Source organism: Maylandia zebra, linkage group LG23, assembly GCF_041146795.1.
Source record: "Maylandia zebra isolate NMK-2024a linkage group LG23, Mzebra_GT3a, whole genome shotgun sequence".
NCBI lineage: Eukaryota > Metazoa > Chordata > Actinopteri > Cichliformes > Cichlidae > Maylandia > Maylandia zebra.
Genome location: NC_135188.1, coordinates 48,151,553 through 48,172,848, shown reverse-complemented (window position 1 = coordinate 48,172,848; position 21,296 = coordinate 48,151,553). Strand labels below are relative to the sequence as shown.

The following is a 21,296-nucleotide window of genomic DNA, read 5'->3' as shown; positions in this document are numbered from 1 at the left end:
CTGAACTCGCTGATTTGGACGGGTGAGTGAATACTTTTGGCGCTTTCACTTTCCAGTCACTAAAGTCATATTTAAAACCTTAAAGACATCTGGAGACATCTGGTGGCCAACAGTATGAAGAGCAGCTCTACAACGTGCACTGCTTCATTGTGAGGCTATCACGCCTCCACACGGTGCTTCTGATGCAGTGTGTTGTTGTTGTTTTGGAACACGCACCAGTTTTTATTGTCTTTGCAAAGATGAGAGAAAAAACTTTTTGCATCATTGTTTAATAAATGAATTGGCCTCCAGTGATCCAGATATAATTGATCCTTGTTCCCCATTATCGTGTAATCCCTGAAACACAGCAGGCAGAAGCAGAGCTGTAAAATGACAAGTCTCTCTACATCCACACTCTCCTTCTAATTCATCATTGCCTGGTCATTTGTCATCTTTTACCCGAGTTCCCTCAGGCAGGCTTTGAATTCCTGATATTGTCTTGGAATTTCTCAAAGAAATGTTAGATGAGGAATACAGTTTTTGAAAAAAAAAAACAGGCCAAATAGGAAAAGAACTGTGATGAACTATTAATGGGAGTCTTATTAATTATCGTTTCAAGGAAATACTTTGAAATATTGCAGAACAAATGTCTCCTTCTGCGAGCCGTTTCCCTCTGGATCTGAAAAACGCCACCCGGCCTTATCCTCTCTGTCACTGCTACGTTGTTAGAGGTCAGTCATGAACCAGAATAAACTGTATGGGATTTATATTGATATTAAGAGTACCCATCAATCTGAATTGACGGCTGACCACAGAACATTCCTTATAAAATTGCGACACCTGCTGATTGGTTTGTGCCAAAGGAGACTCAGATATCAGGTTCCTGTTGGCTGTGCGTGGCCTTGCTGAACCAAATTCAATTCAGCACGTTTTTCTGTACAGTAAAGAAACAGAAGCTTTCTTTAACACTTGTGCAATAAGCAGGAACAGTGAAGTGGACACTATGTGAAAAACATCCCCAGTTCCACCCAGTCATGTTTTCAATCACAAGTCTAGTCCTCACCTCTGCCATATGCTTCCTGCCAGTAAAAAGACTTTTATTTTGAAAATTATTCATATAGAACAAAAATCAGTTTTTATGTGTTTAAAACCAGAATAACAGTGGGAACACTGCAGGGCCTAATCTTTTTAGGATGTCCATCTCCTTTCCAGCACAAACCTCAGTCTTAGTCTCCCAGATTATTAATCACAGAAACCAGAAAGCACAGGTGTCGTTCTCTCAGTGAGTCTGCTGCTTGTGTCACTGGAAATCCACTAAAAGTTCAGTAATGCTGGGATATCAGCTAGAAGGTCCTAAATGTGCTGCAAGACAGTGTGGAAATAATGCAGGAAAGGTGGCTGAAAACAGACGTTCTCAGCTGCTCTTTACAAGTCCAAACATCCGCTGCATTACAGACTCGTGCCACAGCTGGTGTTCTTGTGAAACGTTTTCATGCACCTTTCACGCTTTTCTTCCTATTCCCACTGCATCTCATCAAGATTCAATTTGATTTGCACAGCGCCAAATCACAACAGTCGCCTCAGGGTGCTTTATATTATAAAGTACAACAATACATACAAAAGAAGCTGCTTGAAGGCACAATCCTCACATTGTGTAATTATTTAACAAAAACTGTGTGCACCACGTTTGGTGACATTCAACTTTGTACAGAAAAGTGAGTCTGAATTTCTGTGAGTTGAAGCTGATAAGTTACTGTTGCCAAAGGTGGTTCTACACACTGTTGCATAGTGGGGGTGGGGAGGGGTTACACTTTGACACACTGCTTCTGCATTTTGGACGAGTTACTGTGAACTAAACAATAGCAGAGTCTGAGAGGTCATGCTGTTCACCTGAGGTTGTATTTACTTCATATTAGAACCTGGTAATAACCAGATGATTCGTCTTATGATGTCTAAACAGATAAAACCTTGGATGTGGCAGAGGATGATCCTGGTATGTGAAGACGAGAAGTCTGTACTTGAGTTTAAAACTTTAAAGGACGCTGATGCCACCAGCAGTGATGGCAGACCACTAGGTTTAGATTTGATGACCTCAGGCTAAGAGAAGGGCGCATACATTGTTGGGATTTAAATATATATATTAATGCTTCTTTTGCTGATTACATTGTATTATGTATAAGAGAGGGCCAGGAAACGGCATGTTTTTGCAGAGCATGGTAACTGCAGGCAGAAAGGGAAACTAAGCAGAGTGTTTGATCGAAACTTAAAGTGTGTGTGACGTCTATATGAATAACGCGTCAGACCTGAGCTCGTGTTCGGGTCTCCATATTCCGGAATATTGTTAAATCCTCCCAATTCTTTCGATCTTTGGGCTGAAGGAAGGACACTACTCGGTGTATAAATGCTCCTTCAACAGTGCTTTATTCCATACAATTCAACACTTTTGAGCATAAACCATCCGGATGGGGAGACATGCATGCAGAGGGTCACAGCAAATCTCAAGATGGTGCAGGCTGACTCAACCCTGCACCATCTTGAGACTCAACCTCTGGTGGGGGCCAACAGAGGCTATCGTAAAAACCCAAACATCCACATTCTTTCTCTCTCTCAGTGAGCCTGAGTCATGACCTTGGCTTCCTGTGCAGTCTGTTCTGTTCTCTTCTAATCAGACAAGCAAGGTCCTGACTCTCTGAAAACAGTATTTCTTATGACTCAGCAGTATCATGCATCATAAAACAATATCATTCATTCACAATGAATCAGCAGTCTGATCTAATACAAATCAATTTAACAAATGTAATAGTTACCACCTTCTTCTAATTCAGGAGAATAATACAAACTAAAACTACATAATAATTCACAAGCTTTAATTAGGGGTCTAACATAGCATAAGATATAATTTAATTATAATATAATAATCCCACAATATGTAACATGAAAGATCATTTTTTAAGTTAGACCACGTTGAGCCGTGTCTTTCTTTGCCGTAGGGAATACAAAGAACTGAGATTTAATAACATATATATACACACGTATACATACATACATACATATATATATATACGTATATATATATATGTATATATATATATATATATATATACATATATATATATATATATATGTGTGTGTGTGTATGTATATACATGTATATCCTCAATGTTAAAATGTTACCTAGATCTGATTGGTAGCCAGTGTAGCGACTTTAACCCTTGTGTGGTGTTCATATTTTTGTTACTCAGCCAGTGTTCATGGGTCTGGTGGACCCGCTACAGTTTTGGCTTTCCAAATTAACACTATCAAACAATTTTATGTTAAATTACTCAACAGATGTTTACTTCATCCCAATTACAAACCATATGAACAGCAAACATGGTTAATTTTTTCCCTTTACCTTTGTTAGATCACATTTATGAATTAATGTGCTTCTCGTTTTTTTTTTTATTTTTTATAAAATGTTATAAAAAAAATAAATCAGTTATAATCAAGTGGAGTGAGTGGAAAGACAACACATTTACACGTGAAGCAACATGTTTCACAACTAAATGGGATCAGCTGCTCATCAATGGTGATATTAGGCCCAGGGTAAAAAACAGGGGGAGGTGGTGCACACACTTATCCCACACTGTCCTGATGGCAGCTAGCTTGTCTCTCTGCCGTCGAGCTGGTCTGTCGTCTCGGCTATCAAAACGGATAATCCTGGAAATTTTGTGGAAGTTTTCCAGAGACACTGATGCACGGAAAGGTTCTTGCCGGTTTCTGCATCCCACAGGATTCTGTCGATTCCCCTTTGGACCTGAAAACTCCTGCAAGGATGAGAACCCCAAAGTAGGCCTTTGGGGTTCTTAGATGGATTTGGTCCATCTCCTTCCACCTCTCTCCAAAAACACACCTTCCTTCTAGATTACTGCAATGCAGAATAATTTTCTGGATGGAATCTGGGATGAAAAGCTCAAATGAAGACTTGATGTCCTGCACATGAGTAACTTCAGCCGTGTTGGCCCTGGCTGATCACAGTAACAGCTCTGCAGGGTGGCTCATTTCTTGTGCAAGAAGACCATTCAATTTCACCAGTTATTGACATCCATATTTCTTCACTTGCTGTCTGGTGGGCTTGTTCTGGTCCTGGAGCTGGCAGCAGATGGGGTACTCGTCTTCGTTTTGTTACTAAATGATGCTCAACCTCATCCTCTTCTTCAAAGTCACTGTCAGACTCTGAATTTTCAGAAATGTGAAATGTTCTGAAACCTCTTTGTCAACATCATCATCAGAAGCCCCTCTCTCTTCCAAAATCAATTGGATGGCAAAGTCTTATTTATAGTATTATGCCCCTAATTTGCAGGTGGGACAGGGTATGAGAAAATAAAATTTGGATCCCTCAAGAAAGAGGGTAAAATGTGTGGGATGTCAGAGCAGACGGTGTTGGTAGTTGAATTTTCAACAATGTTGCAACTTTGTGCGGAGCAGGAGGGGAAGAAAACACTATCAGCAGCACCAGAAAGGAGAAAAACAGAGTGTGGGAACACAGGACCTACACTTTCAACACTTTTATTAGACCTGGGTCCAGTGGACCCGAACATCTTGTATGTAATGTAAATGCGTGGGGGGAGGTACAGTATGAGGTCATTGAAAATTAGTTTGGATTTATGTTCTTCACAGAAAATAAGCCAAAGCCAATGAGTTTCAGGTTGAAAAAATTATTGTTTAATTGTTCTTTTGAAAAAAACTGAAAACGGGTCTCACAGACCCGAACACCATACAAGGGTTAAAACAGGAGTTATAGGAGCTCCTCTGTTTGAGCGAGTCATATAACCTGTCTGTCCTGTTGAGCTGGAGCACCGTCTTTCCACCTGCCTAGACATAGTTCACTCGTTAAACAGGAACTTGGCAACTTAACTATCCTGTTGTTGTTGTTAAGTTAGGTGATTGGGCCAGCTTCCAGTGATGCAAAGACGAGCCTGTGTGAAGCCTGAACAAGATCCCAAAAACAACAAAAAGCCATCCATCCCAAACTTCAGGGACCCAATCCCAGCGGCCCCAGGCTGAGGCGTGTTCCAATGTTGTATATGTACAAGGTAGACGTATTAAAAAATACATCTTTAGACATGTATGACACACAGAGAGGGTTTCACAGCATAACCAACCATGGACTTCTGCTGTTGTGTATGTGACTAGTATGGCTGTAGGCCCTTATTCTGAACAAAAAGACTGGAAAAGAAAGAAATAACAGTACAGTTAAAGTTTATTTTAGTCTGAACATGAATCAGAGAAACACCAATAAAATGTTGTTATTATTGCATAGACCAGATAAGAATCCCCCGTGTCTTTGTGGGGGAGAAGCAGTCGAGTCGGACACCTTCAGTTTAGGCAGGCGAACGCACACATCACATGTAGACAAACATTCATGAATCGTTGAGTGCACACTGATCACTTCATGTCAGATGTTGGAGGATCTCCAGCTTGTGTAACACTGACCGTCTCCATGGGAAACGGTCACAGGAAAAAGGCACAGTTCATCCAGACCAATGTTTCAAGTCACTGATTGGCTCCTCCGGTTTGCAGCCGTCTGTAAGGTAGACGTGTTCTCTACTCGTCTGCATGACAGAGTAACTGCAATGTTTCAAATTATTTCATACTTTAAAAATAAATACATAAATCCTTTATAATGTCCATCCACATTTATACCCCCCCCCCCCCACCAAAGCAGTGGAATGAATATTAATTTAATGTGAGAGCTTGAGTTACAGCACACAGCTGCCTGTGGAGGCGGCAGTGTGCTCGTTTGCTTGCTGCATCCGCTCACAGCTACTGCAGACAGCCTTGGAAGAACAGGGTGTCACCCGGGCATTTATGTCTTATGTATCGATTTGCTCACGATTCATTTTGGTTGGTGCAACACAATTTGGTGGCCACATTTAGACAAAGCTTTCTGCTGTTGGAGGAAAGCAGCAGGAATGTGTTTCAAAGCCTGGGCTGGTGGGACTCTGTAGTCTGTGTGATGATTTCATTCAGTGGGTAAAAAGGCAGCCATCAGGTCAGCCAGCTCCTCTGTACTCAAACATCTTTGTCAATTATCTGTATGAAGGCGCGCGCACGCACGCACACGCACACACACACACGCCTGGTATAATCAGTCACACTGATACTGACACAAAATAAATGCTCATCTCAAAAAACCGTGAACTAATCGCTCAGCTGCTCGGACTGAACACTTAGTTTCTCCATCTCTCAGTCTGCTCGTCAGCACACACACACACACACACACACACACACACACACACACACACACACACACACAGTTTGCTATCCTCGTGGGGACATCCCATTGACATAATGCTTTTCCTAGCTGTATAGCCTAACCCTTTACACTGGTATCATAGACGCTTTAAATTACAAGACTACTTTGCAGACGATGACTTTCGTAGCGAGCCCTACGGTTTGGGAGCTGGAGTGGGGAGCCATGATATACCCCTAATTAAAGATTGTGAAATTATGTAGTTTTAGTTCGTATTATTCTCCTGAATTAGAAGAAGGTGGTAACTATTACAGTTATTAGACTGATTTGTATTACATTAGACTGCTGCTTCAGTGTGAATGAATGATATCGTTTATACTGCTGAGTCATAAGAAATCCTGGTTTCAGAGTCAGGACCTGCTGTTCTGATAGCAGAGGAGACAGAGCACATTCCACGGGAGCTTCACCCCCACCGTTGTTGAAGGCAGACAAAATAGGGAGCAGCCAAGGCCATAAGTCAGGCTCGCTAGGAGTTAGAGAGAATGTGAATGTTTGGGTTTTTACGACTAGGTGGGGGCCAACAGAGGCTAGAAGAGTTTGAGTCACCCTCCACCAGTTTGAGATTTGCTGTGACCCTCTGCATGCATGTCTCCCCATCCGGATGGTTTATGCTCAAAAGTGTTGAATTGTATGGAATAAAGCATTGTTGAAGGAGCATTTATACACCGAGTAGTGTCCTTCCTTCAGCCCAAAGATCGAAAGAATTGGGAGGATTTAACAACAGGAAGACTGTCCATTCATTACACAAGAAATACATCGCTGCGAAACAGCACGATTATCTGCTAAAGGACACGAACTATTTTCTGCAAATGATTCGCTCCATAGCAGATAACACGTATATACAATAGATATCGAAAGCTTGTTCACTAACGTAAACACACGGATGCGTTTGAGAGGCGTGACGAACATCTTTCGGCGTTACCCAAACGCTGTGCGTCCTGAAATCCTCCAACTTCTGGAGATCTGCCTTACTGATAACAACTCTCACGTTGACGATACGTATCATTTACAGACTGAACAGCCCTGGACCAAAGACATGCACCATCTGATGCTAACACCGATATGAGTGAGTGGGAGGCGCTGACCAAATGCCCGCTACAACCGCCCTTTTATTTTCGGTTTTTAGATGACATCATAGGCGCATGGCGAGGACATGTTTAAACAAGTTGTAGACAACACACGCCATCAGTCTATAAAGCTCAAACAGGAACACGGCGAGTCGGAAATAAACTTCCTAGACACTACGGTCTTTTTTGAAAATGAAAAGGATTGTAAGAGGTTGTGGACTAGGGCACATTTTAAACCACGGATACACATGCGCTCCTACACAAATTAAGCCATCATCCGCCACACACATTTCAGGGAATAGTAAAATCTCAGATATTGAGGTTCTATAGAATATATAGCAGGGAGGCAGCTGCCATATTGTTCAGAAAACAAAGAAAAAACTATTCAGTGTAACAAGTGTGGGTTGATGTATGTGGGGCAGACTGGGGCCCACTTGAGAGCGCCTCTGCAACAGCACCTGTATGCCGTCCGGATGGACCGCGTATTTTACTGGGCCCTCATTCTAAGGAGCACAGAGGGGGCATCGGTAATCATGGGATTGGAGGCGAATCCTGGTTGGTTGGTCGGTCGGTCAGTTGAAAAGGATGGAGAGGGGGTGGATAGATTGAATGCTCCGTTAGGCCTTAATGTGAGATGCGGACTGGACATCCTTTTCTCCTTGGTTTAGAGGACATCATATATGGGTCGAGTGTGGTTCTTTGTAGTTGTCTCTTGTTTGGTTGCCTAAGGTATTGTAAAGTCTGAAAATAAACACTAAGAGAGCCCTAAACAGACATGTTGAATGTCATCCCAAATAAATAAATAAATAAAAGGTTAAAGGTTAGCATAAGTGAAAGAAAGTAAACAGGCTTTCGCCACGGAAACTGCAAGGCAGCATGGGATTGGCAAATACGGTTATGAATACTAATCGTATGTTGCAATTTCTGGTAATTTACTAGTTGCACAGTCTTAAAATTGTACACTGATATGAAAAAGTCAAATTGACACTATAGAAATGATCCCCTGGAGGCTGAATCCCCTCCAGAGTGGTGTTGGGAGACCTGACTTTCGAGGAGAAAATAGAAAAATAAAGGTAGAATATAAGCGGGTGAGAGTCGACTGTTTGTTGTAGCATACTTTGATTAGAGACCACAGCAGGTCTTATATGAAGAAAAATGGGGGTGATGGAAAATATCAGCAATATATAAGAATGGCATTCATAAGAAACAACGACGAAGAAGAGGAGCATGTTAACAGGAGGAAGAAGAACCGGTGGGAATCAGGATGCTGCAGCCGATCCCAGGACGGTGCGCCTAAGTTTTAAGGAAGAACTGAGTCGTAACTCCTAAATTGAGTGTGAAACATGCCCTCAAACGTGTGGGGACCCCACAAGTATAGTAAACCTCCAATTTATCTCTCACACACACACACACACACACACACACACACACACACACACACACACACACAAAATTCTCAAATTTGATTTGTTAGAAATTTGTGCCAACCAATCAAGCTCAGACACACAAACACATTTAATACTTGCTCTGCAGCACAGAGGGAGGAGGGCTAATAACGTACCATTGCTACTGATTGTTCAGCAGTTTATATCAAGTCTAAGGAGCAGCCTGTGTGCGTATTGTACATTTATAGGAACAAACATCAGCTGTGTGTCTGCTTGTCAGAGCTCTTCAGTAATAAGTCATTGTGCGAGGCGAGTGCAGGCAATCTGACATCTACCTTCTACTTACAGTCTACTCTGGCGCATAAAAAAGCGAGTGGACATTACTGAGCTCAGCCTGTGGATCCACACGCCTGCGTGTGAGGCTCTAATCGCTGTGGTGTGTCCTGGAGTCTAAGGAGCTTGGAAAGAAAAGCGTCTGGACCTCTTTGAGTTGCTTGAAGACGTTTCACCTCTCATCAGAGAAGCTTCTTCAGCGAGGGAGACAAAGAAGGACAGACGCAACAACATTGTCATCCCCTATGTAGCCGGTGTATCAGAGAAACTCAGGAGAGTTTTCTCCAAGCACGACATCCCGGTGTACTTCAGACCCAGCAACACGCTCAGACAGAAACTGGTTCATCACAAAGACAAAACGCCAAAACACAGACTTAACAATGTGGTGTTTGCTGTACAGTGCAGCGAGGAATGCTCAGACCTCTACATCGGAGAGACCAAACAGCCACTTCACAAGCGCATGGCACAACACAGAAGAGCCACCTCCACAGGACAAGACTCAGCAGTCCATCTGCATCTAAAGGTCAAAGGTCACTCTTTCGAGGATGCCAATGTTCACAATTTGGACAGAGAGGACAGATGGTTTGAAAGAGGAGTGAAAGAAGCATCTATGTCCACTGTGAGCGACCATCTTTGAACAGAGGCGGGGTTTACGACACCAACTCTCTGCCATCTATAATCCAGTTTTGAGATCCCTTCCCAGACGCCTTAACGCCCACTCACATCCTGGGCCATCTGACCTCAGGAATTCGCATGATAAGGTGGGGCCAGGTTTCACAATGAGCTCACCTGAAACTCTGGCTGATTGGGACCCACACCCAGTTTCCCACCTTGGCTCAGGCGATTAGAGGATCATCAGGGGTCCTTTTGTCCCTCTGTGGGGGGAAACTCCCACTAGGTTTATATCTGGGACTCTCCACCATTTGACCTTAGAACTGAAGAAGCTTCTCGGATGAGAGGTGAAACGTCTTCAAGCAACTTAAAGAAGTCCAGACGCTTTTCTTTGCAAGCTCCTTTGACTACGATGACCTGGATGACTGAGAACCTTCACCAACACATGTCCTGGAGTCTGTGCCACCGATCGGTGGAGAGTCCGTCTCCGATTGCGCTCGGCTGCCGGGCAGAGGCTTCTGCTCAGAGTGCCGCCTGGAGACCAGTTTATAAAGCCCAGCAAAGAGGAAGATCGCAGAAATGACAGCAAAGTAGGCACCGTAGATGAAGAACTAAGGAAGGAAACAAAGAAGTTATCACATCTACATCGTGGAAGCTAAATAGGCACAACACAAGTTCTACATTTGTTATACTTCCTCACCTGAGTGAAGACTTTAAGGCCCAGGACAGAGGAGTCCACCACCACCAGCGTGAGCAGAGACTGCAGCAGCAGAGCCACAAAGGTGTTCACTCCAAACACCAGCGCATACCGCTGCATGTTCAGGCTGGCCACAACCTGATACCTGAGGGAGACAGATGAGTTTGAACAGACAAGCAGTCGCAGCGTGTGAGCAGTAACAGGAAGTCAGATGGAGAACAGTCTCCTCGTGTTTGCACACATGCACTTCTACAGTCAGCAGTGCTCCCACGCATTCAGCTCAATGTGCTCCTTATTCCAAACAACAATCTTCCCATGTCCTGTTAATCCCTCACATGGATTCAATTTCTGCTTTTAAATTTCCAGTAAGCTGTGCCAGAACTGCTTCATGGAATAACACTAATGTTTGCACTTCTGCCTGAAACGAGCCATGGAAGTGCTGCCGTCTCGGCCTGGTTTGACTTCTGGATCATCGCCGCGCGTGCACTGGACGTCGATACAGGATATCATGATACAGGATATCATGATACAGGATATCATGATACAGGATATCATGATACAGGATATCATGATACAGGATATCATATGTGGCTGGTGATTGGGTACTCACGTGGCCACAGTGATGAGCAGCATGTACGTGGTTCTAAAGAGAATGTAGAAGCTGTATGACAGCCAGATGTGCTCCGTGTTCATGACAAACACACACACAGCCATGAGCAGGGAGAGCACACACAGAGCCAACTCCCCCCACAGAGCCCAGGTCACAGGCAGGCAGCCCACCAGCAGCGCCGCCAGAGCCCCTGTGGACGAGAGGAACACAGAGCTGCTGTCAAAGGTCAGTCACGCTGGGAGAGTGTGCTCACGTCACAGCTTTACACAGTCTGCTGTGAAGCAACCAGAGCAGCCTCACCGAGGAGCGTGGACAGGGTCTCTACATAGCCGTTGTAGATGATGTTTTCCTTGGATGGAAGAATGTGCTCCCACAGCGGCTGAGAATAGTTGATGATCTGGAAGTAGCCACAGGTGGCCAGAGCCCACCACAGCGACCAGGCCAGCAGGGTGCGACACCTGTAGCACTGCACAAAGTCATCAAACAGCATCCGCAGGACCGCCACGAGCCCCCCGCTGCCACTTCCTGCCTCAGAGGACCTGGATGCCTGCACAGACAAATGCAGACGTGTGACCTCTTCACACAATCGTACAAACTCAGAATCTCTCATCACAGCCGTGGCCAGATACGGCAGCTTCACTCACCCTGGAGATATCCGGCCTGTTCAGCGGCACCCTGCTGTCCGAATCCTCCGCCTTCTCCATCCTGGTGGCGGTTCTGCTGCTGCTGCGGGGCCTAGCCTCCTCTGCTCCTGCACGCCTGTGGAAGAACAAGCTCCTCTTGGGCATGGGGAGAAAGCAGGGCACCAGAAAAGCCACAGAGGCTGACGCCAGTGTAATGATGACGAGGTAGACCTTGTCAACTTCGGCCACGGATACCAGCAACTGACCGGTCAAAGACCCAGCCGCTGATCCGAACAAAGTCACGCTGCGGCAGTAAGCAGTCACTCTCTGGTAGTGCTCCGGCTCCACCACGCTGTAGATGTAGGAATAGTAGGCCACCTCTGAAGCTGTGGACAGACCGTAGAAAAACTCCAACAGCTGCATGGCCAGCATGCCCTGTGCCCTCCACAGCATGACATAGGTGACCACTAAGCTGCTGGCCTGGAGCACCAACACCGGCTTATAACAGAGGAAGTCAGTGGCCAGGAAGATGGGGAACAGCAGGAACAGATAGGAATACGTCCATACTGGAAAGATTTCATTGACAACCTGCAGACAGAAACAGTCACCGCATGGATTAGAGCTCCTTTCACTTTCCTTTGCATCAATAAATGACAAGGATGCTGTGCATTTGAAACCTGTCAGTGATCTTGCTGATCTCCTGTGCAGCTATCCTGCTCAGCACCGTACGGACGTGTGGCTCCGTTTTGTGAACATTAAACCTAACGTTAACGTTTTAGTTGAGGAATTACAGAGAGGTAAACTTACCTTGCAAAAACAAAAAAGTCTGCTCATTAATCGGCGTTACTTAAATAGCTAAGCCAGGCTCGGGGTACGACACGGTCGTCCCAGCCTTTGGACAGCGCAACAGTGGGCACATCCAAGCAGATTCAAGGTTTGCTTTCTGAAGGCCTGCTGAGAGCCTCAGCATTGTACAAGTAATTATTTAAGGATTAGCCAGAAATTCTGGTCATTTTTCAGGGAGATTACTCCGTCTACAGCGAGGGTCTCTGGGATTACTGCTCCAACACTGAGATCGCCATTTTCAGTCTTTCCTGCCTGACGCTGTACACTGCGGCACCATGCAACATCCCTGCGACAGCACATTTTGTAACAACTGTCATACTGCAAATGCAACAGTTCTTACGAAAAACAAAATGGGAAACATAAACCACACGTATGTCTGAAGGTTCTCAGTCATCCAGGTCATCGTAGTCAAAGGAGCTTGCAAAGTCCAGACGCTTTTCTTTGCAAGCTCCTTTGACAATAAACCACACGTACATGCAATAAAACCAAGTATTTTCACTTTGATATGACACCAGGACATGGTAAACTTTCAGAATCAGTCTCAAAAAACCTTCAAAACAATGCTAAAGTAAGTCGTTTCTTATTATTTAAAGGTCCAGTTGCTGCCAACAACCAGCCCAGGCTCTCTCCTGCTGGGCTGACCCCAGCTCCACCATCTAGGAGGAGCCAGTGGTCTTTGTTCTGCTCTCCAGGACATTTGATGTGATCCTGATATTTGATGAGGGAGTCAGAGTGTGTCTAACAGCGGGATGAAGCAGCTACGTGACTCCATCCTTCAGACAGAGACACACAGGCAGGCTGAGCAGCTGATTAAAAGCACGTTACATCACATGTCTTGAGCCCCACGCCAGCAGCCCCCGCCCGCAGACTGGGGTGAGCTGGTCCGGGACGCCCTTTGTATCTCTGCTGCTTTCATAAACTTTAGTTTCTGCTTTGCTGATCTTTGCTGTTTATCAGCCAAATGACACTAAATGACGGAATCCTGATTAAGCGGGTTGCTGAGTGAGGAGGTTTTGGGGGTCCTCTGCGCGTGCCCGGCACCGCCTGTCCACAGCTTAGCTCCAACTTACTTCACGTGAACATTAACAGTGTAAACGCACGCTGATGCTACAGAGCGTGACGACACAACTAAGACTCGCCTCAGAGTCGCTGTTGCTAACAGCGAGCTAGCTCACCTGAGTCTCCGTCAGGTTCTTGTCTGGTCCCATCAGGTAGGCGGTGATGAAGGGCTCGCATGGCCGCATGCTGGTGAAGAAGCCGTAGACACAGAGCAGCACAGTGGGGACAAACACCGACATGTCTGAAGCAGCATGACCTACGCCGGTCCTTCTTCTACTTCTTTCTTCTTCTTCTATCTTTTTATGGCGGTGCCAAACAACTTCAGGTACATTACCGCCACCTTCTGGACTGGAGTGTGAATCGCAACGCCGCGTTTATATGGACAGCTACTGCCCCCTGCCGGCCTGAAACAGGCTTTTCACACAGTTGTGTGACGAACGCTAAAGATGCAGGTGAAACTCAGAAAATCAGAATATCGCGCAAACTTTCATTTATTTCAGTAATCCAACTTAAAAGGCCAAACTTATATATGATATGAGACTCGTTACATGCAAAGTGAGATATTTCAAGCCTTTATTTGTTATCATTTTGATGATTGTGGCTTAAAGATTATGAAAAGCCCAAATTCAAGAGCTCAGAAAATTAGAATATGGTGAAAAGGTTCAATATTGTAGGCTTAAAGGGTCATTCTTTAATCAGCCAATTAATCCATAACACCTGCAAAGAGTTGCTGAGCCTTTAAATGGTCTCTCAGTCTGGTTCAGTAGGAATCACAATCCTGACTGCTGACATGACAGTTCCGCAGAAAACCATCATTGGTGTCCCCAAAGCGCTGTACAAAGAACACTAATAGAAAGCTTGTGGAAGAAAAACTTCCACTGAAAAGAGAAAGATGAGCGACATGAGACGGAACAAAACAACACCTCAGCAGTGCCCCAGGCTGACAGCATCCATGCCACGCTGCACTGAGGCAGTACTGAGTACACATGCAGGATTAGACTTTCCAGAAGTCTGACATTTCTCTATTTAAAATCCTTGTTTTATTGATCTCATGTAATATTCTGACTGTGACTTCACCACAGTGAGGCGCAGACGGGCCAGTGATGGAAAATCTTAGATGCTAATCTTTCTCCCTCAGCCAGGAGGCTGGAGACAGTTATCAGTCAGATGCTGCTATGGCAACAAAGGAGTGGCTTAAGCACGTTGAGGTCATGCAGAGAGCAAACGTACAAGCTGTAGGGAGAGAACGCCATCAGCTGTTAGGCCTCAGAACTACGACCAGGACACTTTGTGCTGGCTTTTCCTTCACCTGTAACCTTGCCACCTGCAGCATAACGTGTATCATGAAGGAACATTTTTAGGTTTGAGATGTTTTACTTACCACCGCCCCTCCCCAGCACCAATAAATACATCCATAAACAGCATTTTTCTTGCAATATTTGGGAAACTCTTTATTGATAAATGTACATCTTTCTGAAACGGTGAAGCCTCACCACCAAGCAACTTAAATTAGAAGACTGGACCAACAGGCACAGATACAAAGAGAATATTTGATCAACCAACACACGAGGAAGCAAGCTGTGGATTACTGAAGCAGATGCTTTGTATGGATGAGTGCTGCCACTGTAATGAGCCAAACATGACAGGTTACAGGAAACATGGACGTGTAGTTAAACTGCATCAGTGAGGCTGCTCTGCAGAGGTCACAGCAAACCTCTTCAAAGGTCAGTAATACATTAGACACAGAGTTACATCTGACAACAAATCCTCTGAAGCATCAATTAGAAACCTGCTCACAACTGAAGACCGACACAGAAACGGGATCAGCACATTCTCAACAAACTGAGGTTCAGCCTCGATTCCCGCAGAGAGCGTTGGGATGGAAGCGAGGACAGCTGACGGGAAACATCCGTGCTCCACGAGCTTCCCTCGACGCCGCCGTCGAGACAAGGCTGCTTTATTATTTGTAGCCATCCAGAAGTTGTTGGGCTCCTGCTTCAGTTTTCCTGTGTCTCAGCACCCACTGAGCTGAGACACAAGCGGGCAGACATGAGCACGAGTGGATGCAGCCGAAGCTGCTAAACACAGAGTTGTTTCCACAGGCTGGTGCAGCCAGAGAGCAGAGTGAGTGCTGGACTGATGGAATCGTCTACCACAAACTCGCACCAAGCAGCAGTGATTTCAAGCTTGAATGTGACAGTTTTAAGTTCCTAACTGCAGGATCGCCTCCATGATGAAGAGGAGGATTCGTTTAGTTTCTCTAAGGTCGGGGCTAAGCAGCGCAGCGCTGTGGGAGGAGCAAACCTGATCTTACACCAACACATGAATGAGTGTCAGACTGGGAACTAAAGCAGCACACATCAATCCTTCCCTGCAGCAGGACATTGCTTAGCTTCTGTTTAAACACTCCTAATCACACTAACCATCAATAAGCTTCACTGTCCCGCAGAGACATTGCAGGTGCAGTCGAGCTCTTGGGTGATGAGGACCTTGGTTACCGAGGGTTAGACCTCACCTCTGATGTGTTTAGCCAGCTTATCACAGAGACAGAACTACACACAATGTATCTGAATTTATGCAACAGAGCAGGGTAGCTGTGCCGTTTGCATGACAGCATCCTACTCTGTGCTGCATACACACAGATCAAACTGATGCTGATCGGGTTTCTCTGGGTTCAGCAGAAAACAAGCACGTGTCCTAATACGTCAGCCCGTTCTTTTAAGAGACAGCGTTTCATATCCTTGACACTTCCACACAAAGCATCTTAGAGTAGCACAAACATTCAGCAGACCAGTTGTATTGAGAGCGGAGACCATCTCTGGTATTTCCCGTGTGCACGTGGTGTTGCAGCAGAGGCACCTACATGGTAAAATGTCTCGTGTAGTCGTATTCTATCGTGGGAATGACGGCCTGCACAAACTTGAGGAAAATCAGAAGATACCTGAAAGCATCAGTTAAGGAAACAGAGGTGGGGGTAGAGCGACCACCTGCCTGACCACGAACACTCGCTGCAGGCCAGCCGCCGAGTGCTGCTCTTCCTGCCTGGCTGCAGCCGGCTCCTATAAAACATCGAAGTGCTGATACGTCAATGAACTGCTGGTGTACAGAGGTGAAAACATCCATCCCTGCTGCTTATCCTGGTAAGCCTGGCACCTCCTCAGGCAGCTTCTTGGCTGGTCTGGAGAGATGCTGTTAGGAGCCAGCAGAGCGACACAGGCTCTCTGTGCTGCCTGCCCTTTGGCTCTGCTGCTGACCGGAGCTTCCCCTGCTGGGTGCTGCTGCAGCGCCCACACCTCCAACAGCTCTGACACTTTCCTTTTGCAAATAGCCGAAAATACACAACATGCACAAAGTTAAGCTTCTCAACGGAGCCACTTTCCTTTCATTGCGTCGCTGTGGTGACGCGTGACATCATCAAAGGATACATATGCACTCCCAGCTCTCCTCCTCCTTCTGCCACAGTCTCAATGATCTTTTTCATCACTTCAGCATGCCTGAAAGCAAAGGTCACGAGTTCAAAGGTTAAAGGTTCTTGTCAAAATGTTTGCGACACAGACATCCTTAAACACGACCACGGTTCCTTTATCTCAGCGGAGACGCAGAAGAATGCGACTCGATACCAGCACCAGCTGACTCGCTATTAATGGTCATGTGATCACTCAGTACTGTTGCAGGGGCTCTGCCTTACAATAACATCTGCGGTCGGTATAGAAATCAAGTTGAACTGAACACAGAAGTGAGTTGAACGTGTGAAACAGGTTTTGGGCTGGAGCAGCAGCTTCTAGTGAAAACAGGAAGTTAGTGTGTGACAACGTTTGGCTTCTTAGAGCGCAGTGAAGAAGTCACAGTGCAAATCAGCATCACCGAACCCACCACAGTGTCATCCATCTTTTCCCGATTCATTCATTCAGCTCAATAAGCCTCGACACCATCACAGGTGCAGCTGTGTGGTGGGTCTGCATCGTTCAACGCGACAAACGAAACTCTCACCTGCAGGGGTGAACCGAGCACATGGCAGGTGGAGGAAGGTGGGGGTGGTTCTCGATGGTGACCGTCTTCTTCACGTGGTCCTGACTGATGTCCTCGTACATCTGCTCTACAGTGAGCGGCTGCCTGTCCTGGGAGACAAAGCAACAAAGCTGGTCTCAGTTTTGGTTGCGCTCCTTCTCAACAAGAAGCAGCAGACTGCAGATGTTCACGCTCGGAGTCTATCGACTGCTTATCATCTCTATACCACGAAGAATAAAGTTCATACTTCATCATATCCAAAGAGCCAGAGTCGAGGGGTCTGGTAGTATTTATCGTATGTGATGTACAGGTCATATGTTCTCGTCTGAAGAATGGCGTCTTCGCTGCCAGGTTCTGCTTTGGTTTTAGTTTCTGCTATTTTGCTGGTGTCCAGGGTTGCCTAGAGACAGAAAACAAGAGTCAGGCCGGAGTCGGGCGGATGATGGCCGAGGTCAGACAGCGCTGCGAGCGTACCTCGTCTGTTTCCAACAGCCCGCTTTCTTCATATTCTGAAAAGACAGCAGAGTGTGAGGGCCGATCTGGGAGCACATCCAAACCACAGAAAGACACGATCAATACCTTCCATATCTGCCGCTTCTCCGTCTTCATCATCCTCATCATCACAGCATGCTGCAGACGGGGCATTCATGTTCTTATCCTAGAAGAGTTCAGATTAAGAGCACAGATATGTAACCGCACAATCAGACACCGGAGACGCAATCGATGGCATCGAGGCTTTTATGATGGTCCACCAATCGCAAGGAGCGAAACTGAGCAAACGAACCGTTTCATTCACATCTGAGCAGTAATCTGGGAGGAAACATCCCTCCGTCACGCACGCCCTCGGTCCTTCAGCCGAGGGATGGAACTATTAGAGCGGTGGAGGATTTTACATTCATATTAATTAGAAATCAAACCTTGTTGTTGTCCAGTGAGATTTCCTGCACAGCATCTGTGACTCCTAACACACCTGCACAGACACATTCAGGGGATCTTTACTGACACCTGCACAGTCATCAGGAAATACTCAGCACACGTCTGATATCACGGCCACGTCATCAGAATGAGATTGATCAGTGTGATCGTATGTGAAGCATGTAGCCCACTCCAGTATGTGACAGTGAACGAACAGTTAGCTGTGCGCGGGTACCACCAGCATCACACCTGTGTTGTGGTAGGTGTCCACCCAGCCCCCGTCTCCATCGTCCTCCTCGATGATGGCCTCCAGCTCATCTGAATACTCCATCTGCTTACAGCGCTTGTAACAGGGCACTGCGCAGGCACACACACACACACACACACACACACACACACACACACACACACACACACACACGCACACACACACACACAGCAATGACACTTTGAAACACACAAAATTATTTGTTTACAATATCATCTTTAAAAACTTCAGTCCTGTCCTGAACTTTAAGGCACTTGAGGTTCAGTCTTGTGTCACTAAACACTGAAGCAGTGAGTCAGACTCGCTGACTGAACTTCCTGAAGTCTGCCTCTCACCATTGCGTGTCAGGAGAAACTGTTTGTCCTGTGGCAGATATGGCTTCACCTTTGCTTCTTCTCCAGTGGCCCTGACGGGAGAGAAAAAACAGATCATTTGCTGCCGTTTTAGCCCGGCTCAGGTCCTGAGACCTCCACCCTGGTTACAAACCACAGTTTATTACAGTTGTTCTCATCTTTCTGACAGTGAAGAACATGGACTGAGCTTCTGGTTTGGAAACATGAAGTCTAACGAGGTCCTTCAGTCTAAAGAGCACTAGATGTGGACAGCTGTGGACAGCTGTGGCTTTGGCTCTTGAGTGAAACGGCTTTGTGTCCTCAGTTTGGGTCTAGCTCGTGGCGATGCTGCATTTCACAATGGAAGATTATCTGTGGCATGAACTCACATTAACTAACAAGCTGTCAATCACAAGCCATTATCACTGACCGTTAACCGATATCAACTTCATGGCTTCAAATCAAGCCTCCAACAGGGGAGGTCACAGTAACTACATCCAGCTTTTACATTTGTCCTGCATTTGACATGCAAAACATAAAAAACGACCTCTGTTCTGTGGCAGCAGGTTTCAGTGTGTGATGATGTGCCATAATGACACAAGCTGGGTTTCTCCGTGTTGCATCACAACAGCTTCTTCCATTATGCTGTGAAATCGCTCGGACACATTCAACACTCATGCAAGCTCTGAGGCCGCATCCTCATTTTCCACACAAACGTTCCTGTGAAAGCTGTCAGCACAGGCAACATTAATCGTCACCACACTGCAGCAGGACGGACAATGTTGGCGACACACTGGTGCAGCGGTAACACTGCTGCCTCCCATCAAGAAGCTCTGGGTTTGAACCTGCCAGCTGGTGGCTAATAAAGACTGAGTCAGAGAGGCGGAGCAACATTTCATCAGCAGAGCAAGTCCACAGATGATCAACACTTTGTGACTAAAGCAAAGGGGCAGAAAGCTCTGTCATTACTACTGAAGACGAGGACTGCAGCCAAGCTGCACAGCTGTAAACAAGGTTATGACAGCGCCCCCCATCACAGCAGCACCTGGGTTTCATTGTCTTAGTGGAGGGTGGGGGTGACGTTGCACTGTGTGGTGCAATCTCACAGTTTCAGCTCCACTCTGTGCATCGAAAACTTGTTTGGACAGATTGATAAAGACTGCCAACTCTGCGCTCTTTGACAACTGCTCGATGGACTGAATGGGACCGTGTACCACAGTTTCCAGGAGCTCTAACAATCGAGCCCGCACATGTAAGGATATCGCACATACGTGTTCTTTGTATGATCTTTCCTTTTTTAATGTACGCTGATGGTTTGGTCATTCTGTCCCCCTACAGTGCTGGTTTGCAGCAGTTACTTGGAGTTTGAGTTAGTTATGGTGCCCAGTATATTTCCTTTAACCCTTTGTGGTGATGATGATGTGAAGCATGTAAGCATGAGCACAGATGATGGGAAAGCGGCCCCTTTTCAAGCTCTTTGTATAAACGGCTCATTTGTGGTGTTACTACAGTAAAAAAAGTGCAGGTTTTTTTACATTTTCCATCTGCAGGTCAAACGTTTGTCACAGGAACGACGTGTATAAATGTGGCGTCTGAATGAGTGGAGAAACTGAGCTTTGACCGTCGGAGCACACGGAGACGCGCTTCCAGAAACACGGCACCAAGCGTCTAGTTTCGTCTTTCGTGCGTTTCTTTTTTAATGACACGGACTCGTCGTGTTTGACATGAATTAAGCCTCTCACCATTTCCATGTGGGGCAGTGATGAACCAGGTGATCTCCAGCTGCTACAAACTGAAAGACAGACAGAGGAGCGGACAGGTGAGGCCCTGAGCAGAGCCGCGGAGGAACAGTGTATGCGGGGCTGTGTCGGTCTCACCTCCTCCGGCGTGAGGACTCCCGTCTCTTTGAATCTCGATTCCTGTCATTAACAACAAAGCGAAAGCTGTTAGTGCTCCGCTTCACTTCCGGTGAAGCAGCTGCGTGTCAAACATTTCACACCGAGAGCACAAATGAAGCCCCGACGTCCGAGCGGCTACAGCTACCAGCAGCTAGCTGCCGCGCTTACCTTTAATACCGGGGTGAATAACTCGGCCACCCCGAGGGCCGTGCCCTTCACCGTGTTGATCACGTTCTGCATATCGGAGAATCCTCTGGGATCTGAACCTTCCTGTCAGAGCTCCGACTATTTTGGCATAGCTGTTCACACTGCCAGCTACACCGAGTCACATGATTCGCCTATAAACTTCCGCTATACAACTCTCGCGAG

General features: G+C 46.1%; 2 protein-coding genes across 2 annotated transcripts; both read right to left on the bottom strand.

Moving 5' to 3' along the window:
- Positions 1–5,203: 5,203 nt before the first annotated feature.
- slc19a2 (solute carrier family 19 member 2) lies at positions 5,204–13,811 on the bottom strand. Its single transcript, XM_004564107.4, has 6 exons — positions 13,623–13,811; positions 11,623–12,189; positions 11,279–11,525; positions 10,979–11,168; positions 10,372–10,513; positions 5,204–10,282 (listed from the first exon to the last, which is right to left on the bottom strand). The coding sequence occupies exons 1-6, from the start codon at positions 13,743–13,745 to the stop codon at positions 10,079–10,081; spliced, it is 1,473 nt and encodes a 490-aa protein (XP_004564164.3). The 5' UTR covers positions 13,746–13,811; the 3' UTR covers positions 5,204–10,078.
- A 1,119-nt stretch (positions 13,812–14,930) lies between these two features.
- On the bottom strand, positions 14,931–21,295 carry atg3 (autophagy related 3). Its single transcript, XM_004564105.5, has 12 exons — positions 21,096–21,295; positions 20,907–20,948; positions 20,772–20,821; positions 19,033–19,103; positions 18,679–18,786; positions 18,432–18,484; positions 18,094–18,172; positions 17,989–18,023; positions 17,762–17,914; positions 17,497–17,624; positions 16,932–17,000; positions 14,931–16,447 (listed from the first exon to the last, which is right to left on the bottom strand). Exons 1-12 carry the CDS (start codon positions 21,165–21,167, stop codon positions 16,366–16,368), a joined length of 942 nt encoding a protein of 313 aa, XP_004564162.1. The 5' UTR covers positions 21,168–21,295; the 3' UTR covers positions 14,931–16,365.
- Between the last annotated feature and the right edge of the window lies 1 nt (position 21,296).